The sequence below is a fragment of the Manis javanica genome, chromosome 8 (assembly GCF_040802235.1).
Source record: "Manis javanica isolate MJ-LG chromosome 8, MJ_LKY, whole genome shotgun sequence".
In the NCBI taxonomy this organism is placed as follows: Eukaryota; Metazoa; Chordata; class Mammalia; order Pholidota; family Manidae; genus Manis; species Manis javanica.
In genome coordinates, this window is record NC_133163.1 from 59,722,143 (window position 1) to 59,748,925 (window position 26,783).

General features: G+C 35.1%; 1 protein-coding gene across 2 annotated transcripts in view; it reads left to right on the forward strand.

Moving 5' to 3' along the window:
* Nucleotides 1–11,772: 11,772 nt before the first annotated feature.
* SEC23A (SEC23 homolog A, COPII coat complex component) overlaps nt 11,773–26,783 on the forward strand; it is a 49,396-nt gene continuing 34,385 nt past the window's right edge. The window contains exons 1-7 of one of the 2 annotated variants that reach the window (XM_037025527.2): nt 11,773–11,939; nt 17,365–17,606; nt 19,032–19,089; nt 19,303–19,389; nt 20,277–20,513; nt 23,282–23,361; nt 24,148–24,292. In XM_037025527.2, the coding sequence (XP_036881422.1) occupies nt 17,386–17,606; nt 19,032–19,089; nt 19,303–19,389; nt 20,277–20,513; nt 23,282–23,361; nt 24,148–24,292 (828 nt within the window). In that variant the 5' untranslated portion in view covers nt 11,773–11,939; nt 17,365–17,385. The remainder of the gene's footprint in view (nt 11,940–17,364; nt 17,607–19,031; nt 19,090–19,302; nt 19,390–20,276; nt 20,514–23,281; nt 23,362–24,147; nt 24,293–26,783) is intronic. The other variant, XM_037025526.2, reaches the window with a different exon arrangement.

The following is a 26,783-nucleotide window of genomic DNA, read 5'->3' on the forward strand; positions in this document are numbered from 1 at the left end:
GGTAGTGTAATCAAGGCTGTGAATTTAGTTCCTTGCAAAAGTGGTTCTGAATCGTTTCTGCATGTTACCCTCTATTCTGTCTTCTAAAGATGGGGTAAAGCTTAAAGGTTATTAACCTTTATGCACCCCCTAGTAGTGAAGCATTCTTAACTTTTTGAATTAATGAGTAATATTACTGTTTTATCATTTATTGAGTTCTAAATTCTTAAACTCCGGGTAGACACATCACATAAACATTTCCTCATTTAATTTTTACAACAGCCTTTTCAAGTAGGGTTATTATCCCGGTTTTCTAGGGGGAGGATATCTATCATAAAAGGAGTTAACTGAAACAACTGCGACTTCCTCTCAAAGGGGAAGGGGCAATTCTAACCCAGATTTATCTAACACCAAATGAATGAAAAATTAATTTTTCAGAGGAATTTCTTGTGCCTGGCTACTTTAAAGATCATTTTATGTGAAATGAATTTTAATCCTAGAGTAGCCATCATCTTTTTCTTTTTTTCAAAAAGATCTCTTTGCTTATAAATACACAAAGGATAAATCTAATGCCAACATCCAGAAGTTAACAATATTAATCTTAGGGCCAGTCTTGAGAGGGGATAGTCACCTCCATTTTACAGGTTAGGAAACAAGTCAGAAATGAATTGAGTAACTTGTGCTGGGTCTCAAATTGCAAGAAACAATGAAAATACTGAATCTCATTCATTCTAAACAAGCTCTGAGTGAATATAATTAACCTTTATTTTCTAAAGTTTATGTTTATTTTTAAGGCTTTTTTTTTTAATAGCACTGCCTTTAGCCTGGGAGCAATTGATTTCAATACCAGAATGTAAATTTCTCAACTGAAAATAAAATGAGGACAGTCATTAGGTTAAGAGCTAAAGAATTAGTGCTTATGAACAGTAACTTAACAATTGGGAAATTTGTAAAAGACTGCTGGGCTGCAGTCAAACTAGAAAGTTATTTGGTTAAAATGTCACCAATTTTGGAAAAAACAGACTTGAAGAAGTATGGAGAAATACTCTCATCTCCAAAGGCCTTGGTAATTAGAACAAATTAGAAAAAGTAAGCAGTAGCTTCATTTCTGGATTTTTCTTCAAATAGTTTTTTTGCAAGGATGAGACTAAATGATTAAGCCATTTCCTCCCATTTTTCTAGAGAAAAGAACAGTTACCTAGTAGTCCAGTGAAGCAATACTTAATGCTGGACTCATGTGTAAGTCTTGTTTGAACTACACGTGGAGTGAAGGAAGCAAGGAGAGGAATAGCAGAATGGAATAAAGGTTGTCCTGGAAAATAATAATAAACTTTTCTGAAAAAAGAGGTTAGTAATAAAGTATATGAATGATTCTGAAATGGTTCTAAAATTTTAATACTCAGGAGTGAACTCATTCAGAAGAGAGGAAAGTAAATTAAAATCTGTTTTCTGCTTCTTCAAGCTAATCTGACTTAAGATAATTGATAATGAATTTTGGAGCATATTTTTAATATGGTTATAAATTGGAAATTGCATTCTGTTTTTGAATGTCTCAGATATGGGACAGCTGAGAATAAGCTATATTTGTTGATGAAGTTATCCTAAAAAAAGTGCTTAATTTTTGGATAGCTGAACTTCTAAAACTATAATTAACATTTCATTTAACCTCTTTCCAGGAAGAATTATTCCTAAGGTACTGAACTACCTCTGCATGCCCCATTTTCAAAGATTTGCAGTCACTTTTCAGTTACAATGGGAAGGTTTTTGTGTTTCGATATTTCTTATATTGGTGATTGGCTGTAGGAGTTATATGAGGGTTATGAGAACAGACTGTTCAACAGTCATTTATTGATGATGATAGCATGTTAAGTCAACCTTACAGAACTAAATGCAAAAGTTGTCCCTGTGTTTTATAGTCCCTTAAGCAGCTCAGTTATTTCCAAATGTTTGTGTGTATGATACTTACCTGGAAGAAATTATTTAAAATACAGACTCCTGGGTCTTAAAACTCTCCTCCAGAGCTTCTACTTCTGTTGATTGTTGTGGGGCTCAGAAACTGATGTTTTAAGAAATGTTGCAAGTAAGAAACACCATCCATTTTGTCCTTTTCCTCCCTCTTCCTTAAGATTTACTCCCTAGAATTTCTTATTATTATACTTAGTTCATTTTTCCTTGGCCACAAAAATTTCATTTGCCTCTTTACACCATTAAAGTTCAATGAATTTGGTCATCCAGTTAATATTTATCAGTTTCCTACTGTGTGCCAGGCATGGTGGCAGGCATGGGGAGCTACAGTGGAGAACTTCTTCTCTCATGGTGCTTGCAGTCTAGTGGACAGAGAGACTAGCTTACAGTCTGGTGGACATTAAGTCAGTGATACAATACAAACAACAAAATAAAATAAATCAGTGATACAAATGAGTTTTAAATGTTAACTGTGATAAGTATATTAAGGAAAGGTTCAAGAAGTTTGAGGAAGAATCTTGCAGTGTGGAAATAAACAAAGACCAACTGAAAGAGAACAAGCAAAGGCTATGCATTCAGAATTTGCTTTAGAAAGGGAGTCAGCCACTTGCATTTTGGCAAATACTCAAGGACAGACAGAGGAGTAGGAAAGCTGTATACTGGGTAAAAAGGAAAGGTGGGAGATATGCCCTGATTGGAAGCTGTTGGCACAGGAAGACTGTAGGTGAGCTACTGTAGGGGAGGTAAAATTTCTCCTCTACCCTCTTAGGGTCTCTGACTGGGCCTATGAGTTAAACTGACATAAGACTGATTAACAGGAGAAAAGCATACAAATTTTACTTAGTAACTTTTACATATATATGTACAAGAAGAATTAAGACTCAAAGAAGTTAAGGCCCAAAACTTATATAGTAGGTTGAACAAAGAGCAGTATTGTGAAAAAGTGACAAGACAAAGGGGTTTGGGCTAGGGTATTTAACTGTGGAAAGTAACTAGGAAGATAAGTGTTAGCTGAACAAGGTTTGTTTTTACAGGTTTACCTTGGCCTCAACTCCCCATCTTTGGTGATAAGAATGTCTTCCTTTCCTTGTACAGGGAAGATACCTTTCTAATGGGAGTTTTATCTCCTGTTTTTAGAAAGGAAAAGGAAGGCCAGAGGGCCCTTCTTGCAGTGCTGTTTTTCAAGCGCCTTTAACTAAAAATAATTAATATGCCATAGTGGAATATTTTGGGGGTGGCATGCTCTGAAACCACATTCTACTGAGAAGTAGGACATCTTATAGAATTGGCTGGTAGTGCCTATCTGCCTTTGTTTGTTTTTGGTCCTGAATTGGAATCAGGGCCAAAAACTAGGAATGCTGTCAATTACAAATCAAGTTGTGGCTATTATGGAACAATTATTACAGGGATTATTGTTTGCCTTTCCAGATTGACAGAAATAGCAGTATTACTTTCTATAAGGTTGAATTATAACAGGCTGGCTTCCTGGACTACTTACTATTGGATAATAGGTTGATTTCTTGGGATGGTTGCTGCAGATTGTAGGTCAGAGTCCTGCATTTATATATATGGTTTGGCCATTGTCCATTTGTGCCTTCAGTCTCAGTGCATAGAGGAAAGAGTCTTTTCAAGGCCTTATTGCTAGAAGAATTAATTCTTGTTGGAAAGTTGGAAGGAGGTCAGTATAGCTGATGCATAGAAAGTAGAGAGTGAAGGGTGTTGGACAGGTTTGTAAGACATGTAGCTGGATATAGTTAATATTTATGGAGCACCCTCTTGTGTGCCAGGAGGCTGTCAGTGCCCTCCAACCAAAGGCCTATAGAGCACTCCTGTAGTCACATGATCACTGAGATGGAGGGTTGTCTCAGTAAGAGTGTGTTAGAACTAACTTATTTATTATAGGATTTGGGCTTTGTTAGGTCATTTGGAATCATTCATATACTTTATTATTCACTTTTTGTTTTGGGCATTAGCCTCTTACCAGATTTATCATTTGCAAATATATTCTCCCATATAGTAGATTGCCTTTTGTTTTATTAAAGGTTTTCTTTGTTGTGCAGAAGCTTTTTAGTTTGATGTAGTCCCACTTGTCTATTTTTGCTTTTGTTTCTCTTGCCTGTGGAGACATATCCAGAAAGAAATTTCTTATGTTGATATGTTCATGAGATCGTGGCTTATGTTTTCTTCTAAGAGTTTTATGGTTTCATGTCTTAGATTTAGGTGTTCAATTCATTTGAAGTTTACTTTTGGTTATGGTGTAAGACAGTGATCTAGTTTCATTCTCTTACATGCAGCATCCAATTTTCCTGATTCCATTTATTGAAGGAACTGTCTTTTCCCCATTGTATATTCATGTCTCCTTTGTCATATATTAATTGACCATATATGCCTGGGTTTATATCTGGGCTCTCTATTCTGTTCCACTTATCTATGGGTCTGTTCTTGTGCCAATACCAAACTATTTTACTGACTGTAGTTTTGCAAAAAGTAGCTTGAAATCAGGGAGTTTGATATCCCCAGCTTTGCTCTTCTTTCTCAAGACTGATTTGGCTATTCAGGGTCTTTTGTGGTTCTATATAAATATTAGGCTTTTTTGCTCTAGTTCATTGAAAAATGCCATTGGTATTTTGATAGGGATTGCATTGAATCTATACATTGCTTTGGACAAGATGACCATTTGACAATGTTAATTCTTCCTATCCGTGAGTATGAGGTAGATTTCCACTTATTTGTGTCTTCTTCAATTTCTTTCATCAATGTCTTATAGTTTTCTGAGTAAAGGTCTTTCACCTCCTTGGTTAAGTTTATTCCTAGGTATTTTATTCTTTTGGTGCAATTGTAAATGGAATTGTTTTCTTGATTTCTCTTTCTGCTAGTTCATTGTTGATATATAGGAAGGTAACAGATTTCTGTATATTGATTTTATATCCTGCAATTTTGTTGAATCATTATTACTTTGAATAGTTTTTTGATGGAATCTTTAGGGTTTTCTATATATAGTATCATGTCATCTGTAAATAGTGACAGTGTTATTTCTTTCTTACCATTTTGGATGCCTTTTATCTCTTTATCTTGTCTGACTACCATGCTAGGACTTCCAGTACTATGTTGAATAAAAGTGGTGAGAGTAGCCATCTTTGTCATGGTTCCTGATCTTAGAGGAAAAGCTTTTAGCTTTTTCTCCATTGAGTATGATATATTAGAATAATACTGGCTTCATAGAATGACCTTGGAAGTATTCCCTCCTCTTCTATTTTTTGGAGTACTTTAAGGATAGGTATTAGCTTGTCTTTAAATGTTTGGTAGAATTCACCTGTGAAGGCTATTGGCCCTAGATTTTTGCTCATTGGGAGGTTTTTGATTACCAGTGCAATTTTGTTACTAGTAATTGGTCTGTTGATATTTTCTGTTTCTTCCTGGGCCAGTCTCGGATGATTGTATTAGTAATTTTTCCATTTCTTCTAGGTTGTCTAATTTATTGGTATATAATTTTTCATAGAATTCTCTTATAATTCTTTGAATTTCTGTGGTGTTGGTAGTGACTTCTCTTTTTGTTTCTGATTTTATTTGTGTTATCTCCCTTTTTTTCTTACTATGTCAGGCTAAGGGCTTGTCTATTTTGTTTATCTTCGCAAACAACCAGCTCTTGGTTTCATTAATTTTTTTTCTATTTCCTTAGTCTTTATTTTACTTATTTCCACTCTGATCTTTATTATGTCCCTCCTTCTACTAATTTTGGGCTTTGTTTTTCCTTTTTTCCCTTGTTCCTTTAGTTGCAGGGCTAGACTGTTTTTGAGATTATTCTTGTTTCTGGAGGTAGGCAAGTATTGCTATAAACTTCCCTCTTAGAACCATTTTTGCTGCATCCCACATATTTTGTTGTGTTTTTTTCTCTTGCCTTTAAAAAAATTGAAGTATAGTTGATAAACAATATTATATTGGTTTTGAAGATACAACACAGTTGTTCAACTGTTAGACACATTACTAAATCCTCACTCCAACCAGGGCAGTTACTATCAACAAAGAAAGATGTTTCAGAACAATTGCTATATTCTCCATGCTGCACTTCCATCCCTGTGACCAACTTACATTATGATTGAGATTTTTCTGCCCCTTTATTTCCTTCCCCATCCCATCTACCTAACCTCTCCCCTATGATAACCACTAGTCACTTCTCTGTCTCTGAATCTACAGCTGTTTTGTTCATATCGTTTTTTTAGATTCCACAAATAAGGGAAATCATATGGTATTTGCCTTTCTCCTCCTGGCTTATTTCACTGAGCATAATACCTTCTAGGCCCATCCATGTTGTTGCAAGTGGCAGGATTTCTTTCTTTTTTATGGCTGAATAATTTTCATTGTATATATGTATCACATCTTCTTTACCCATTCATCTATTGATGGAAACATAGGTTGTTTCCATATCTTGGCTATTGCAAATGTGTGGTGATAAACATAAGGGTGTGTGTATCTTTTCGAATAATGTTGGTGTGCTGTGAAATAGCTGTGAGTGTCAGGGTAGCTTGTAATAACAGCTGGCCCAACTCACAGAGCCAAGGGAATATCAGGCTCTCAGAGGTAGCTTTTCTCTTTCTCAGGGCTAAATGTTTTATATAGACTACCTCTTTTGATCTTCACAGTATATTGTTATCCTAAGTGGCCGTTACTATTGGTATCTTCATTTTCAGATGATGCAACTATGGCTCAGAAGATGTTATGCAATATGCCTAGGTTACACAGCTAACAAATGGATGGAGTTGAGATTCTGTCCTGGGTGGGCAGATTTACGAGTGATTGCTCTTAATCATTGTGCTTCACAAGATACAGCTCAGTAAAAATAAGTAGCTAAATAAGAGCCTTTATGACCTATTGATCATAGATTAGAGAGAGGCAACGAAGATTGATGCAAGGACATTCTAGTTTTAGTACATACCTTCTGGGCATGAATAGTCTCTTTAAGAATGCTGTCCCCAAACTTTGTGAGTCCAGATCCACAAAGAGGACTAGAAAGCTGACAATATCAGAAAATGGAGGCAAGGTCTAGTTTAATTATAGACCACAAAAACAAAGCCAGAACCTTGCTCTTCTTTTCAAGTAAAGATACAAATCTATCTCCTTTTTGAAGTAGGACTTCCCTTCTTTGCTACATGGGTTTTAGTAATTCTTAGGTTCTTTACAAATCAAATAAACATTAGATAAAAAAAAAAGAAAAAAAAGCTGTCAGTGGATAACCATGTTTTTTCTTTGGGCAACTGTAAATGGTTTAAGAGCTGATAAAGGATTTCATTTCTTTAGTTTGACTGAACGTTTAGTAATAATTCCAGAATTGGTTGGAGTGGCAAAATGAAGTGGTATTGGGGAATTTTACTGGTAGAGCACTCTGTGGAATAGAAAAAATTGCTGTTTGAACAAGAGCTAGAAAGATTAATGGCAAGTCTTTTCAGAATTTAAAGGGGGAAAGAGGCATGAAATGGAAGTCAGTTTTGCAGGTTTTAAATGGCCATCAGCGACCTGACCTCGGGTATGCTACCTAACCTCTTACCCTCACATTCATTTGTCATGTACAGGCATTGGAGTAAATGGTCACTAAGTTCTATTTGAGCTTAGAATTCTGTAACTCTCACGTGTAATTTATTAATTAGCCTTATTTATTATATCTAGCGTGGTTGCTGTCATTGGGTATGCAGACTAGAACACCACACAGATATTATCCTATGTGTATAAACTTTACACACTATTGATGTTGGAAATTCAAAGTTAGAGGATCTGAGTATTGGTCATTGTGTTAGAATGTCACCATCTGAACAAATGGAAGAGAACCCCAGTTAGGAAAAACTGAAAAATGCTTCATTCATTCTAAAGGATTAAACAAAACAAATGACAAAAGTAAAACAAAAAAACCCCCAACTAGATGTAAAAGCTCCATCTGGTGGTGTCCATGTAAAATTCCAAGGAATTTACATTATCACACTTCACCTTACTGTGTGGTACTTTGAAACTTCTAGGGTTCAGAAGCAGGAAGGAAAATACTGGTTGTTACGCATTAACTATTATTTAAGGTAATTAATGACTGAAGACAAAATCATAGGGTGTTTAGAATATTTGCCCTACATAGTCCCTGGAAAATAAGTTCCCAGGTCAAATATCTTTAGGAAATGTACTTAAATCCCACTCTTTAAGATTGATAATGAGTATTAGCATATTAAAACCCCTGACAGGTCAAAAGACCTATTTTATGTACTATGACTGATGTTTTGCAACTTTATTTGACCACAGAACCTCTCTTTCTCTCTTTTCAATATGCTTGGCATTTTGAAAAATGTTGCTTTGAGGAAGTAATTATCTTAGGAGTATTTGCTTTTAAAAAAGACTTTTTATTGGCGGGAGGTTTATGTCAGATTTTGTGTTTTTATAGTCTATCTCATATATAAAAATGAATTTTATGATGATACTATTTTATAGTTCTTTAAGTTTTCGTGTTCATTTGTGAATATTTAGTGGACAACCATATTGTGCCAGGACCTGCACAAAGTCATGTAATTTGAAGCAAACAAATTATAATCAGTTGCATCTTGGTAAATGTTTCACAAACTTTCTTCAGAGTTACAGATTGCTTTCAAATGCGATGGCCCAGGGATGTCTATAGATTGTTAGAAAACCAGAGAAAGTTGTATTTGGAGATTCTCCCCTTTTTCCAATTCCTAGTCTGACTCTCTCAGGAACTCAAGAAATTTTCCATTCTCTGTCTACTCTTCTTCAGATCAAAACCCTTAACTTTCAGTATACAAGAAAAATACAGTCTTTACATTACCATTTGGGTCCAATGGACCCTTTTTAATACTTATTTCATTAAGTCACTTCATGAATTATTAACACAAATTAGAGTAAAAGGATATTCAATAAAACTGTTATATAAAAAGAGTAAAGGGTTAATGGAAAATAATTTTACTGGAACTGTAAGTATCTAAACATAGCAGACCCCAATTTTTATTCCATATTTTACTGGTTTGAAGATATATCCAAAATGGGTAATGTCCTCTGAATTCAACTACTTCCTTATTACTAGTAATAGATGAGTCTGGAACATACTGATCTTGTAAATAGTGATTGCAGATTTAAACTACATCACTACTATATTCTAGCTTATTTTTACTTCTCGTTCTTATTGCATTTGCATCATCAAAACATAAGACTTGAAGACTTTTTTGAAACCTTTAAAAGCTTATAATTTTGTTGAAGAGAGGACAGCTAGCTCTCTTGCTTCTTGATTGCAAAACATTTGCATTTTTAATTTTTAAATAATCGACTCAAATAATTTTTAATATCCCGGTTACCTCTTTCCTTCCCGTCATCTTTGTATATGCAACTGCCATTAGCATTTTTCTGTTCAAGAATTATATCAAGTAAGTTTATCCATATAAACATCATAAAAGATGAAAGAATACCATTTATATGTGCTGTTAGCAAAATGAGACCATCCAGATTCTTGTTGCAAAAATAGTATAATGTAGTTATTCCTTTTGAATGAATAACTGGATGAGAATATCATGTTTCCTCTTTATCCTTAGAAATATATCGTTAACTCACTGATTTTTGTGTTTGAGAAAGTCATCTAGGAGCTAGTCAACTAAAGATTCATAGTCTAAGATAGTAACTGCATTAGTGGGGTAAGGATTTAATAATATGCGTAACTGTTACTGTGTTGTATATTTGAAACGAATATAAGATTGTATATCAATGATAATTCAAATAAAAAAGATTCATAACCTAAGATTTTGCTATCATTGCTAGAATCTAGAGTGCTGTTCCCTGTCTCTCTGCATTTACTTTCTGAATTCTAGATTCTCAACTATATTCAATGAAAATTAGAAACATTGTACGAGGATCCTGAAAGATGCTTTACTAGTTTGGGCATTGCAAAAAAGAGAACTGTAAGGATGATGTAATAGTGATGATTTATTTCACTCTTGTATTGTTTAGGTAATTCTATCATTCTTCCACTTTCTTATTGTGTTAGTCCTTTTTAAAGCATAATTTGGATTAACTGATGAGTAAATAATTCCGTGGATGATGAAATAACAGAATTTTTCAAGATACAGGATAAATAAGATTACTAAGATCCCGTGATACACCCTAGATTTACAAAAGTCCAATGGACCCATGTGACAATTGCAAATAGAATGAGTTTTATTCTATTTGTTCTTTGGAAGTTCTGTAAGAAAGAATAAAAGTCATGAAATATCAGTTCTTATAAATAGAACTCAAAAAAAAAAAAAAAAAGAAAACCCCAGAACCTAAAGATGGGTCCAATAGACCCTGATGATGTATCTGAAGGCTAAGCTCACTCATTCACCTTAAAGTACATAAAAACAGATAAAAATGAATTTAACATCTAATTCCTTATATTAGAAAACAAAAGCTTTTGTTCAGCTGCAAACAAAGGAATTAGGACTTTATAGACTTGGTTGGGCTGGATGGGGAAGATGCCCTTTTGGGAACCATAAATGAGAGAAATTACCAAAGACGCTATGCTTTGGTTTGTTCCTCACTGAATTCCAGGATCCCTGTGGATCCTCTCCTCTGTGTGCATACACCCTGCCTATTCTTGGATCTGGTTTCTTTTTGTGAATGTCCTTATTCCACTTTTATACCACTGTCTACCGCTATTTACTTGGCTGTGCTTTCAGTCAAGAATCCTAATTAAGGTAGCACCCTGAGCCCACTTTATTTGTATGTCTACACTGAATTTTGGCCTTTGATTCCCATTTCCTCTTCAGAATTGTATTAAAATTTGACAAGTAAACTCACCTTCTTCTCCTTTACAACCTTAGCATACACATTATAGAAAGAAAAATATGTGTTTGGTGCGTATCTTATTACTCACAACTATAAGCTTTGAAGAACCAGGATTTGATTCGATTCTGAAAATGCTTACAGGGCTAAATTTTGCAGGATTTTAGGTGTTGTCGTATTTGGAATTAAGTCTGTGAGCAACACCTCACTGAAGGAGGGGGTTGCCTGAGACCAAGCTCAAACATCTTTCCAAACCTGTTTCTGTCTGTCCCTTTTTGCTCAGCTCTTTTCTTGGAAACAGAAGCAGAAAATGCATCAAGATTAATCAGCCAAAGATTGTAGTGGGGGTTCGGGATGTGTGTGTGTGGTACTGGTGGTGGCGGTGGCAGAGGCAGTGTAAGAGAAAAGAGGTATACTGCCTAGGAATACATAAATCAAATATAAGTAAATTCTTCCAGACCAGGAATTCTAACCTGTTTTGCCTATCTTCTCACCGGCATTGCTATTGTGCGACACATATAGATTGTTCACTAAATACCTGTTGCACTAAGTGAAAGAACGAACTTCTCACTTTGTTTTTTCTGGAGAGATGTGATTTTCAGTTCTAGGTCTCAACCAGGGCCCTAAAGGAGGATGTCCTAGAGGACGCCTCCATTTCTCAGCGAGCTGAGTCTGAATGGCTACAGAAGCTCCCCGCCTTGTCTACGGTCCTCAGGGAGTGGGATCCGCGGTGGCTTCCGGGACAAGGGAAAGACGCTCCATCGCGGAGCCCCCCTCTTAAACTCAGCAAGGTTCCAGCGCCCGTCCCCGGACCCCCTGCCCAGTTTCTCTCGGTCGCTCGGCCCCTCAAGCTTTGTCCCCGTCCTTCCCCCAACTCCCGTGTCCGTTCCGCGGCGCGACCGCCCCGCCCCTCCCCTATCGCTCCCGCCCCTACCCCTCCCCAGCCCGGCCCCGCCCCTCCATCACCAGCCCCGCCTCTCCCTCCCCAGCCCCGCCTCTCCCTCCCCAGCCCCGCCCCTCCCTCCCCTAGACGTGGCAGCGGCCGCACCAGCCATGTTGGCCCCGCAGGATTCTGCGCAGAGGCCGGGGGCGGGGCGGCGCCAGCCCTGAGTACCGCGCCGCGGCGGCTCCAGCTCGGTGGAGAGGACTGATTTTGCGAGGCGGTGGCTGCTACATGCGCGGATTTCGCCGCGGGTACTGTGGTAACGGCCCACCTCGGGGCTGCCTCCCCTGGGCTTCCTCTGGGGCCCTCGGGCTCTCAGAGGAAAGCGGGGGAGGGGCGGCTGTGCAGCTCGGGTCGGGGTCCGGCGGGCTGGGGTCTCCAGGGTGGGGATGCTTTGCCCTCTTGGTGCCTCGGGGCCGGCGGGTCGCGCGGGGTTGCGACCGGGCTCGCGGAGGCAACCTTGAACCCTGAACCTATCAGCCTCTTACCCACCCTCCTCTGCTTGGTTCTCCCGGGGACTGGGGGCCTGACCCCCTCGAGCCAGCTCCTCCGGCTCAGGTGCGAAAGATGGGGTGTCCGGTGGAAAGTGTCAGTTCGCGCATCTTGCCCAGCACACCACCCCCGCCTGCGGGGCAGTCTGCTTTCCCCACCCCAGCCCGTCGCAGCTTCTGGGCGCATGGGCTTCTTGGTTATTCTTGCCTGGTCTGAAGTGCCCTAGACTTTGAACCCAGGTGGCTTCGTCACCCGTAGTTCGGCCTTGGGTGTTAGGGAAAGGAGACCAGTGCCAGGTAAAGCCATCACCTTGGGCCTTGACTACAGTTGTTTTCAGATGGACCAGTCTTCCTGCTGTGCTTCCTTAGGCCATAGTATTTTCCCGTTTTGGTGGGAAAGGAAAAGCAATAATGCCACATGTAAATCCAAATACTCATCTCTGAAGTATGTTGAATTTGAGTGAACTTCCTTAACCCTCAGAGCCGTGGATAACTAGCCATATTAACTTGGTTTAAAAAAGGGGTTGTACAGATTTAACCATAAGTAACATGTTAAATCTTCTCTCCGTTTTCCAGTAGTAGTTAAGTTAATATTTTGGAAGTCCTACAATTTTTAATTGACTCATAGAATTTTAGAGTTAGAAGGGACCTGGTAGTTATCTAGCCTAAACCCTTTATCTTGTTGATGAGAAATTGAGGATCAGAGAGAGTAAGTTATTTAAGATCGTAAAGCTAGTCATTGGAAGTAGTTGAAAACACTTCATTGAGGATTTTACAATAAAAGGTGGAGAGGCACATTTAGTTTTTAATAAATACATCTGATTGGAAGGAACTCACATTTTACTTGTAATTTAGGATGTTTTTTCTCTTATCTATGAAAGGATTGAAACTGGAATATGGAAAAACTCCCAGTTATTATTGCATATGTAAAAGCCTTAAAAAATAGTCAGCATGTGTTTGATATGCTAGGTTGAAGTGACATAAGGCTTTGGTTTTTTTTTTTTGCTTTTAGTTAAATCATGAGAAATTATTTAAAGTAACTCATTGACTGTAGTTCTGAAAAATGAGACATTTCTTTAGAATGCTCTTTTGTGTTTTGTACCACTTTTTAAAATGTAACAATTAATATGTTAAATCTGCATCCTAATATAGTGTCTGAATCATATTTATTTGGTTTTATTCTTTTATGCAAACAGTATTAGGGGAGAGAGTGCTTATCAAACAATGCCATTTTATAAAAAGCTAGTTTGAAAAAAGAACTTTATTTCACATATTACACTGTTGAATGTGGGACCAAGGCTGGCAAATTTTGTACTAGAATTAGTGATTTTAAAATTGAGCAATTCCTACCTTGAAAAGGTGAGGGAAGTTAGGGAGGTGTTGTGCATGGCCATGTAATTGGACCAGTTAAGAAACAGGTGGGATGTTTTTCAGACTACTCTTGAAAAGTGAGAATGTAAGAAATAAAAGAGATGTGATTTAGTGAGCAACTACGGTCTTCAAGCAGACATTAAGAGGAAAAAAGTGAGGAAGAGGGAGGGAAGTTGTGCTCAAATATCACCTAGTATGTCTTCACAAAAAGTAAGGGTATGGACTTACAATCCAGCCTGTTTCCTGTTGTAGAAACTTAAACCTGGCCATTGTGTGTAAAATGTCTTGCTAAGTTTCTCAGACCCTTTCTCTACTAGGCTCTCTAAACTAAGCTCTAATGCTCTAGAGAGGTGGTTCTCAAGACCTCTTTACACTCTTAAACATTATTTTGAGGATCCAGAAGAAAAAATATTGGCTTAATAGAAAATGTGGATTTTCATATCTACTTTTGTGTTCCATCTATTGTGATACGTTGTTTTGGTTAAGTTGTAGGAAGGAAATCTGTCCTCATTTAGATATGTAGTTGGAAAAAGGGGTATTTTCATAACTTTTTCACATAATTGTGTATATTCTTTAATACCACACCATAACTTGGCAGTTTTAATTAATTAAGAAATCAAGGGTTAAAATAGTGGAATCTGAAACCTCAGAAGTGAACTTTCAGTAGTATATTGCATTAAAACCCATTGGTCTGTCCTCACCTTGAATGTATCATTTACCCATGCATGTTTTTCTAGCATATCATAAATTGATCATTTAGAGATTCTTCACTGAATAATGTATATCTTCCAAATCTTGATGTTTCATTATACAATATAAAAAAATTACAATATCACCACTGATCTCATCAAAAAAATCTTCACATATTAGGAAGCTGTGATGCTTATGGTAGTGGATACAAGTTTTCACAGATTTTGATACTTGCTGGAAAGCTCAAATTTTCTCATTGTCAAAAAGTACTCTCAGGAAATCTTCTGCATCCGTGGATGTCTTGCTGCCCTTGTCTAGCCTGGATTAACACTTAGTCCATAGGCACACACCTGATCATCTGATCATCTACATTTGCCCTCTTAACAGCACTAAACTATGTTTTCTACCTTTATGTTGCATCTACCTACCACTTCAGCATTTTATTAAAAATAAAAATAATAATAATAATAGAGGGAGAAATGTGGGATCAACATATAAATCAAGTACAAAAATCAAACGAATATTCATATTTGACCTGATTGTTTATAGGTCATAATGCGGGATCAAAACCGAAAGTTTCTGTGATGAATGCCCTTGTACTGTTCACCATGTAAGAATTTATTCACTATGTAAGAATTCGTTCACCATGTAAGAACTTGTTCGTTATGCTTCAGAAGATTGGAGACTGACGAGAATTAGGCTTGAGATGGATTAATGATTGTACATTGAGCATTGACCCCCCTATACTGAATTTTATTGTTGTTAACAACCATTTGATCAATAAATATGAGAGATGCCCTCTCAAAAAAAAAAAAATAAAATAAAATAAAATAAAACAAATGTAATTAAGTTATGATCTTTTATTTAGCTTGACTTGTATATTAAATAATGTAATACATTCATCTTCAAATTAATCCCTGACTTTTAATTTGTATTTTAAGTAATATGAAAATGTTAAATATTAAATCCCTGTATAATATTATCTTATTTCTGATGATATATGCAATAGTTGACCCATAAACAATGTGGGGATTAGGGGTGTTGACTCCCAACAGAGTAAAAAAATCCTCATGTAACTTTTCACTCCCCAAAAACTTAACTACTAATAGCATGCTGCTGACTGGAAGCCTTACTAACAACAGAAACAGATATTCACACATATTCTGTATGTTGTATAAATTATATACTGTATTCTTATAATAAAGAAAGCTAGGAAAAAAAAAAATACTCTCAGTTGTTTTCCAAGTGACAGGCTCACTCGATCATTTTTGAGAAAATGTATTCCAAATACTTAGGACTAGTTATGTGCCATTCTTGGAGAATTGAGAAAATACTCAGAACGTTTTTTGTGTGTTTTGTGGTTCAAATAAACAACCCTGATTGGTCTAGTATATTTTAGTAGGTATTTGAATGCTTTTTGGTGATGAATTTTAGATGCATGTCAAATGATAGAAGCAATTAAGTAATAAAACTTCATTTGATTTACGTTCTTCAGAAATAATGGGAGGAATTGCATAGTCCTGGAATTTAGTTATGTCTGTAGCATGGACACTGTTGCTAAAAACTGGGTTTCTCTCCCAGAGGAGGTTGTTTCTTGTCTTACTGTCTCTTGTGTTAAAACTGAGGTTAGTATCTTCTAATTCCCCTCAGACTATCCCAGACCTTTGTTTTATTAATGTCTTTCAACAGCCACTTTTTCCTCAGAGCTCATACCCATTCTTCTGAAAGCCATCTCACATATTAACTTCAAGAGAACTGTTTTTAAACAAATTTAGTTATTTTAGTGTTCCTCTTCAGCCTTCATCAACTTCGAAAACTCTGTTATCTCTTTTGATTAGCATAGAATTCTGCAGTTGTCTTTTGAGATTCTGATAGGTAGAAATAAGGTTTAATTTTTATTTTCTTTTATTGAGATGTACTTGGCATATAACATTCTTATTTGTTTTAAAGAAAAGAAAGTTCTTAGCTGCTTAAGATATATTTGTTAAGCTTCACTCTTTATAATTTGTATTATAAAAATTTAAGAAATTTTTAGAATTATTATATCTGAAGATTTTTCAAGTAGTATCTTTCCTTCCCTCACATTTTAAAATCAATTTCTCATCCTATCATTGTTCTTAGCAATTTCACCACCCGTGTTAGCTTTTTTGACACCCTACCTTCATATTTCTTCAGTTCTTGATGTCCTTCATCTCTTTTACAGATCTTTTGGCCAGCCATGTAGCACTTGAAATTCTCTATCCTCTCTGACCTTTACATTATGCAATTTCTTTCATTACTAACCACTGTTTCAGTTTGAAAGCATGAAATAGAACTATTGCCAGGGCTGGAAAAGCTGGCATCCTATACAGGCAGTTAGAGAGTAACAAGATGGCAGTGTCTCTTGATTCTGGGCCAGAGTAGTATTCCCCTTTCCCTGGTAATAAATTTAAATGATTATGTTGAAATTCTATATATCAAATTAGGGTTTAAAATGTTCTCATAAGTTTGAATGTTGAAAATACTCTGAATTCAGTTTCTGCAAAAGAGGTTAAATAATATGTAAGTCATAGGGAACACAACTTATCAAGCATTTTGTTTATTCTCACAGTGTCTTGTGTTTGCGCTATAAAGAAAATTACCTGTCTAAAACAAAAGTACCCAGTTTTAGAAAAATTCTTTCTGTTGTATACCATTAAACATTTGCTTGTAGCAAGTTTAGTGGAAATGTCTCATTTTTCTGGATAGAAAATTCTGGATAGAATTTAATGTTTTGATAATCTATTTATTAGAATGTTATTTACAAGTCTGATATGCAGAACACAGGGTTTAGATTTTCCCTATTTTTTGCCTTTCCTATACAGCCTTAAAAAAGAGGATAACTTACCATTTTTTCATTATAGTTTTCTTCAAGAATGAATAGAAAAGAATAAAATACTTCTTACTGGGCCTAATGGGCATTGGATTCTGTAGTCATTCATTATTTTGTTGTAAATGAGGTTATTGTTGCTTGCTAATTTTTTTTCTGAGATAAATATTTTCATTTGATCATGATTCCTAATGGCTTAATATTGTTGAAAGTGCAAAACACATAGTTTGAATTTTCTTAAGATTTAAAATTTTTTAGTTTTTAAACTTTTAATTTTATTGCAGAAATAAGAATCAGGCTCTACAATGACAACCTATTTGGAATTCATCCAACAAAATGAAGAACGAGATGGAGTCCGATTTAGTTGGAATGTTTGGCCATCAAGTCGACTAGAAGCTACGAGGATGGTTGTTCCAGTAGCAGCCCTATTTACACCACTGAAGGAGAGACCTGATTTACCACCTATTCAATATGAACCTGTTCTGTGTAGTAGGACCACTTGTCGTGCAGTTTTGAATCCTTTATGGTAAGTAAAATATATGGAAAAAATGAATGTGGCCATATGACTAAAAAATGTAGTTTCTTATTTATATAAAAATGTCTGTTTTTGTTTATAGCTATTTTTTAAAATTAGGATAGTCAAATCCAAAAAGCCATACATTTTAGGATCATTTTAGATATAAAGAGTTGATAAATGTAAAATTGTCACAGTATAAACTGTTAGATTCTATCACTATTTTCCAGATACTGGTGTTGGCTGTGTATCCATTTTGTGTCATTAGAAAAGTCATAATTAAGTGGTGTGGTAGCTTAAAAATGTTATGATTTCTTCTTGCATAAGCCAGAATCTCAAGAATTATCTTTTATTCCTCTTTCTGTTCCCTGTCTCCTCAGCCAGTCCACTAGCAAATCTGGTTAGTTCTACCTCCAGAGCATGACTGGTATCTCTCATATTCAATCTCTTCTAGTTTACTCTACTTCAAGATACACAGTCTTTTTTCTGGGCACTTTGATTATCTTTCTAACTGGTCTCCCTGTTTCCATTCTTGTCTTTCAGTAGTCTATTCTCTACCCAGAATTCAGTTTTACAAATGGATATCAGATTATTAAAGTCCTTTAATAGTTTCTTCATATACTTGAAATGAAAAATGCAAACCACTTACTAAGACCTATAAAGTCCTACATGATCTAGCCTCTGTATACATCTGCTTTCATTTGTATCATCAACTTTCCTTATTGTCATCTACATTATGCCTCATCTTTCTGATCCTTGAATATACCAGACTTACTTGTACTTTGGTACTTGCACAATAGCTGTACATTCTGCCTGCTCTGCCCCAGATGTTCCTGTGACTGGTTCCTTTTCATTTAGATCACATTTCAATTGTTTATTTAAGAAGGTCTTCCTTTAAAGTAGCCCTCCCAAACATATTCTCACATCCTGCTTTGTTATCTTTATTATCTTTATTATCCCTGTCTAAAAGTATCTTCTATGTTTTGCATCTACTTGTCTATTGTCTTTTTTTCTAGAGCATAAGGTCCATGTTAGCAGGGACCTTTGCACTCTTGTTTACTGCTGTATCACTGCCAACTAGAATAATGGCTGGTACATATTAAGCCTTAGTAAATATAGTTCTGAATTGAATAAATTTTGTCTAGATCTGAGTGTAGGAATTATTAAGTCATTTGAAGAAACAAATAGAATTATGTTAGTTTTATTGTTGATATTTGCTGTATATTAAAAGTTACAATTATTCATTTAGATTAATTTGTATATTTTAAGAGGATGAATTAGATATTGGCAACATCTAAAAATAGTTGGCTTTCAAAGATCACTTTAATTATTAATTCGATATATTCATGTTTTAGAAAGAAATTTTATTAAAATTAGGATCATTGTATAATTGAACTAAAATTAAAACATGAGCTATTGTATCTTTTCTTGAAACAGTCAAGTGGATTATCGTGCAAAACTCTGGGCTTGCAACTTTTGTTATCAAAGGAATCAGGTAAGAAAATCCCCAGTGCAGATATTAATGCTATAACACTGGTTTAAATATGCAGAGAAATGTTTATTTAAAAAAAAGTGAAATAATTTTTATATGAAAATATCTATTTTTAAATAAGTAAATGATTAGGGAATAATTATTTTCACTTTAAAATTTTATTACTCTTTCTGACAAATAACTTGTTAAAAATGTTTGTTTTTTTTCTTTCTGTAGTTTCCACCTACTTATGCTGGTATATCTGAACTGAATCAACCTGCTGAACTTTTACCTCAGTTTTCTAGTATTGAATATGTGGTTCTGGTAAGAACATAAAAATAAATCTTTAAGCAAGTTTTAAATATCTGGTAATTTACTTTATACCAAAATAATTGACTTAAAAAGCATCATTCTTGATTCTCACATTGAATTGATGGAGCACTTCAAAGGTAAGAGCTGTCCAGGTCAATTTGAGCAAGGTAATGTTGTAGTGACATGATGGGTGGCTAGGATATTGGGTTGGGGTTGTGTGATATGTTCTACTGAGTAGATCAGTAAGCAGTAAAGTATCATTCTTGTTTTGTAGTTGGAAGATCAGTTCACAAATACTTGGTCAGTATGATGCTGAAACCTGATGGTATATCCCCAAGTCTAATTAATGAAATTACTCTTGCACTGATCTTTGTTATAAAAGTAATTATCCTCCCTTTCTGAATAGCTTTACATAGTTGTTTATATATTTAAATGTTAAAATAATAGTATCCTTTATGAATGTTGTAGAGAAAGCACAATATAGTTTATTGAGATAGTCATTAATTTGTCCAATCTGGCTAGTTTCCTGTTGTTTTTATAATCCAATTTAGATTTAGATATTTTATAAAAATACCTAATTTTGTTTTTAAGCTCTATAGTTATTTTCTTATTTTAAAAGAAATAACTTGTTATAAGAAATGAAATCTCATGCAGTTAAATAAATCAACAGTGAAAGTCTCTATGTAACTATAATGTTTGTAAACTTAATTTTTCATTTGTTATTTGCTGGACAGCTCTACATGCATTTATTATCTGTTTCATTTTTGAAATGGCTTTATTAGGATTCCATTGAATGTGCTGTAAATTAGTCTTCTGTTGATATCTTGTATGTTGTGCTGAAGTATTAATACATTTGAAATAACATGTTTTCTTATTATTACAACATTTTTTTTTTAAAGCGTGGTCCTCAGATGCCTTTGATATTCCTCTATGTGGTTGATACTTGCATGGAAGATGAAGATTTGCAAGCCCTGAAAGAATCTATGCAGATGTCATTAAGTCTTTTACCACCTACAGCTTTAGTGGGCCTTATTACTTTTGGGAGAATGGTGCAGGTTCATGAACTTGGATGTGAGGGTATTTCAAAAAGCTATGTCTTCAGAGGAACAAAAGATCTGTCCGCCAAACAGCTTCAAGTAAGCAGCAAGAATTTGTATTTCAGCCTGAGTGCCATTCTATTTATGTCTATAAATGACTTCTGGATATAAGTTTCTAGAAAATATTCTCATTATGAATTATTCGATATAATTGTATTACAGCAAAAGCTTTAAATGTAGTGTTTAAATTTAGTGTTAAATTACAACAAAAGCTTTAAGTTTTGGTTTAATTTGTCTTAAATTGTTTTACAAATTAAAGACTACTCATTTTTAAAGTTTAGAGTGAAAACGAAGTATTTTATTAGAGATTTGAAGGTCTGATAAAGGAGTCATACTGAAGACAGAAAGCAACCATAGAATATTTGCTTTTGTTTCTTGACATCTCACTTAGGAACTAAAGGGGTAGATCTTTTAAGGCTTGAGAGTAACTAATAATGAACTGAGTATATATTTTTCACATTTTTATCTTTGGGGTCTATTGAAGCTTTGTTTTCCAAAGCACAGGAGTCACGTGTAGCTTACTGGGATCACCTGGGGATATTTTTCAAAATGTTTTTTCTGCCCAGAGATTTTTGATAGACCATGAGAAGAGCAAGTGAATATGTGCTTGGATTGGGAAGTGGTTAGAAGGGTAAAATTGTTCATGTAAGTATTTTGAAAAACTTTCTAAGTGATTATGATACAACCCCCAGTTGGGAACAGTTAACCTAGAAGATGATAGATAAGTCTGGCGTAAGGTAAACCAAATGAAATCAGATTTTGGGTGTATCTAGGCAGCCCAAAGTGAAAACAAAGATTGTGGGATGATTCTAATTTGAAGCTGGGCAGACTGGGCTGGTGCTCCCTTTAACCAAGATAGAATACACTGGAGGGATTTGCAGGTTTGGATGGGGAGGTGAGTGAAAAGTGAGTAAGACAGTGAATGAGCAGCGAATGAGATCTAAGGAAGTGGAGAAAAATCAGTCTGTGTTCTTCCCAGAGGTCTGTTGTTGAAGTTAAAGGAGGCAATAATGTGGGAGTTAGAAGGAAGTGGGTTAGAGGGTTTACTTAAGCTTACTTGAATGCTTTTATACACAGAAGTGAGAGAGACTATAAAAGAGTTTGAGTGAAAGCAAGAGTGAGATGAGAGTGAGTTTGTAGAAGACATGATAGGAGCACCGGAAGCAGAGTGCTTCTGAGAGGAGGATCGTGTGTTTCCATGAGACAGGAGAGAAAGTGAGGAGATTTTAATCTCATGCTGTAATTTTTTCATCTAAACAAAGGGAGATATTAATAGTATCTACCTTACAAGGTAGTCATGGAAATTAAATGGGTTGTACCCTTAAGTATTTGCTTTCATTATTTTTAAATTGTACGTTTATTTAAAGTGGTTTAGTGTTAGTTCTGATTTTAGAGTGCATTTTTACTTAAATCATGTCAAACATATGTAACACATAAAACATCTGCCTTTTTGCAATAGACGGTGAATGTTTACAGGCTAAATTAGTTTTCTCTCTTACAATGTTTTTATCTTCCATCTTTATTCGTATGGTATAAAGAGCCTGGTCTTTGCTCTCCAGTTAGTCCTGTATTCAAATCTTAAACTCTCTGGTTGTGTGATCTTGGGTTGATCTCTATGCTTGTTTTCTCCATCTCTGTGGAAAGGAATAAACAGTAACTATTTTGCAAATTTATTATTAGCACTAAATGAAATAATGTAAGTGGGAACACTCAGTGTAGTATGGATTTATGGGGCTTTGTGGTAAAACCTGGATTAATATTTGCCTTGCCACTTGCTAGTTGAATAATGTTATGCAAGTTACTTAGCTTTTCTGAATGGCAGTTTCATTTGTAAAACAGGGAGTGAGAAATCTATTTCATTATTATTTTATGAGGAAAAAGTATATATAAAGAGTTGAGCACAAAATCTGGCACATAGTAAGTCCTCGGTGAAAAGTTGCTGTTTTGCCAGCAGAATAGGAAGTACTGCAGGATTAGTTCAGTAATTCTTTCTTTGCAAGTCTTTAGACTTCATTTTCTGTTAAATCCTTTTAGTCTGTTACTTCATGACTAAGCATTTATATATTCAAGAAACTTTTAGTAAAATAACATTATTTTCATGAGTCTGGAGAGGAAATATGCACACATCTAAAATTCAAAGCAAAACTAACAGTTTGGTTAGTCATGAAGTATCGACATTTAATAAGTATAGACATACAAAGGTGCGTGTGCCTTAGAACCCCCCTTTATACAGTTTCATGTACCTCTCTTTTATAACATTACAGTTGTGGTTTTATACTTATTTAACTAATGATTTAATTCCTGTCTGTTTCACCAGATTTAAATTTCCAGAAGGTCAGGGACTGTATATTTTTTCATATATATTATAATTTCATATTATGTTATATGTATATTTTTCATATATTATTAGTTACCTGGCACATAGGTTCTTGAGATAGAGCTGCTGAAGGGATAAATGAATACAAGTTAAGTAATATAGACATTCAAGTTAACACAGTATCTTATTTTGACTATTAAAGTATTTCTGAGCTAGTATCCCTCATTTTTGCTCACATAGCACCTTGTACTTTGCTGTCTTATGATAATTATTTCATTATATTATCATTTACTTTTTTATATTACAACATTATATTACAACTAATCAGAGTTGATAATCCCCCAGCTGGGCCTTTTGCTTTCTGAGGAAAGAGACTTGTGTTCTTTATTTTTGTGTTTCTAATGCTGAGTAGCACTTTGCACATGCTAAATAGTTGATACATCTTTCTAGGAGTAATTAAATGGATATCACAGAAATAATCTCTTTACAGGAAATGCTGGGGCTCTCTAAAGTACCTGTTACTCAAGCAACACGTGGTCCTCAGGTACAGCAGCCACCTCCTTCCAATAGGTAATAATTACATATGATAAAGAGAACTTTACAATTCATACAGCTATTTTAAGCATCCTATACCCTTAACATGAACATAGACATTTGGTGATACTATACTGTTAAGTATTTTTAGGAATGTAGAGAGATTTGCATTAGAATACTTTCTGACTTGAGGCAGAATCATATCACTTAAAGGGTTCGTTTCTCATCTTTACAGTGTAAAGAGTACTTTAGTTTTGATATATTCCTAATTTTCTATCTTTCAGTTCAGAAAAACTTAACTTTTGTGGCTGAGAGCAGCCAAGCTAAAAAATAGGGTCTCAGAAGCTCCTCCTTTCACCTTCTTAGCCTTAGAGGTAGCTTTTTCTCTAAACTTACTAATCAGAGTTGGTATTACTAAAATTGAGTTGATGTATCATCTCATAATTATTTCAGTAACCTTAAAACTTACTAGATTGGTAAATGAAAGATGCTATCCTAAAGTAATACTCAGTTTGAGTGTTTCATTTATAGCAGTTATACTCAAAGTGTGGTTCCTGGACCAGCAGACAGCATCACCTGGGAACTTGTTTGAAAAACCAGTTCTTGGGCCCCACTTCAGACCTACTGAAACAAAACTCTAGAGCCAGCAATCTATGTTAAAACAAGCCCTCCCACCAATTCTGATGTATATAAAAGTGAGAACCATTGGTCTACTATGGATTCAAATTGTTTTTCTCTATGTTCTCTGAGAAAGTAGACTGTTTGTTAAACCATTACTTGCAAACATTTATAAATGGCTTCTAACTTAATTTTGCTTTGTAGATTCTTGCAGCCAGTACAGAAAATAGACATGAATCTCACAGATCTGCTGGGAGAACTGCAGCGAGACCCTTGGCCTGTACCACAGGGAAAGAGACCTTTGCGTTCCTCTGGGGTGGCACTTTCCATAGCTGTAGGACTCCTTGAGGTAGTGCCAATAGCTTTATTTTGGATTATAAATGTGTATGTGTGTGTACGGAATGATACATACATGAGAGTGTTGAATGAGAAAATCAGGTCACAGGGCAGCAAGTATGTCATTTTATTTGAAGTCTGATCTGTGGTATATCCTTTTGTATGTAGAGAGGCTCTGGAACAGTGTTCACCCAAATGTTAGCAATGGTAGGATAAGCAGAATTTTACTTTTAAGGAGAATTAAAAAATTTAACACATCTCTTAGCTTTAGAATTAGAAAAGAGAATTCTTTAAAAAAAAGATTTAAAAAAATGTTAAATGTTAATGTTTACAGAAAAGTTGCAAAGAACTTTTTTCCATGAGCTATTTGAGATTTAAGTTGCTAACATGATGTTCCAACCTCTTGAATACTTTAGTTGTGTTTCCTACAAACCAGGATAATCTCCCATATAATGATAATACAAATATTAAAATCAGAATATTAACCTTGATACAATACTACCATCTAAGTCTCAGACCTTATTCAAGTTCTACCAATTATCCCAGTAGTTTCTTTATGCATTCAGTGGTTTTATGTGCTTGGTCTCCTTCAGTCTAGAACAGTTCCTCCACCTTTCCTTGACTTTCATGACTTTGATACTTTGAAAGATTCAGGCCATTTATTTTATAGGATGTCTCTCAAGTTAGGTTTGTGTTGATGTATGCTTACAATGAGACTCAGGTTTTGTATTGTTGGCAGGAATATCACAAAGTAATGCTATGTTCTCATTGCATCTTGTCCGATGGGACATGATTTTCATGTGCTCCATTACTATTGATCATCATTTTGATCACACATTAAGGTTGTGTCTGTCAGGTGTCTCCATTGTAAAATTACTCCTGTTTCCTGTCCCTTTGTAATTAATAAACATTAGAAAGGAAGACTCTTTGAAACCATGCAAATATCCCATTCTTCATGGAACATTCAATTATTTATTAATTCACTATAGACTCATCATTGCCTATCTTACACAATCTGTTACTATCTTTTTTTTCAACTTTCTAATTTGATGTAACTCCAAAATAGGGCATTATATGAAGTGTTGAAAGAATTCTCTTATACCTTTCATCTAGATTCCTCAAATGTTAACATTTTATTACATTTGCTTTATCCTCTCCATATTTACATAAATCTATTTATATATCATACACATAAATTTTACAAAAACATTTGAGACTTGGTCACAAATGTGATGTCCCTTTATTTCTAAATACTTCAGTGTGAATTTCTTGATTAAATAAAAAACTGTATTTCAATTAGTCAAGAAATTAACAATGATATAATACTATTTTCTAATCTGTAAACTTGATTCAGATTTCATCAGCTACTGCAATAATACTTTTTACTGCATAAGAAAATCCTCGATCATGCATTGCATTTTCTTCAGTGTCCTTCAATCTGCACTAGTTCCTCAGTTTTTCTTTGTGTTTCCTGACAGTGATATATTTTTAAGAGTATAGCTAAATTTTTTGGTAGAATGACTCTGAATTTGGGTTTACCTGATCTTTCCTTTTATGTAGATTTAGGTCATGCACTTCTGGCAGGAATATGTATTACAGAATTGATTTGTGTTCTGCTTAGTGTAACTTACGGGGAAGCCTATAATGTCTGTTTGGTTTATTACCACTGATGTTAGTTAGCTTTGATCACTGGTAAAGTGGCTAAGGTTCTGTCAGGTTTCTTTACATTTTTTTTCCCACTGTGAGTGTTTTAAAGGGAGATACCCTGTGTACTCTCAAACTTTTACCTGCTCGCTTTAACATCCATTCATGATTCTTGCTTGATGAATTATTATTGTAATGGGTGCCAAATAATGACTTTCTAATTCTATCATTTCTTCTTCACTTATTAGCTGGCTTTCTTCTTGAGGAAGAGCTTTCCCTTCTCCCCCATTTATATATTTATATTACTGTGGGTTCTTGGATGCTTATCATGTGCAATGGGTTATATTCTTTAATTATCATTATTTATTTGATACTCTGGTTGTCCCAGATTTGGCCAGTGGGAGGCCCTTAAACTGGCTTCTGGATCTTTATTATATGTCCATATCATTGTTTGAATATTTCCTTGCTTTCTAGTACAATGAGATGTTCAAGACATGTCTTGCACACTCCCTGCCTTGATTCTGTTAGCCTTGGTTCCACCAAGCAGATCTAGATGCTTCTTGTGCTCATTGTTACTGGAATATCATTTTCTTGCTCTTGCTCTATCATATCTAGCTTCTAGATCTTAGTGGATGGAGTTAAAAGATATATGTGCATATATATGTACATATCTATAAATGTATGTACATATACACATTCATATAAGTATGTGCACATAGGTACATGTACATCTGTATACTCCTGCATACATCTATGTATGTATCTATCAAAACCACAAAACACTATATATTAAAAGCTAAGAGTTCTTTCAGGTATGCCTAATTTCAGTTCAATAACAGGGTTTATTCTATTCTTCCCAT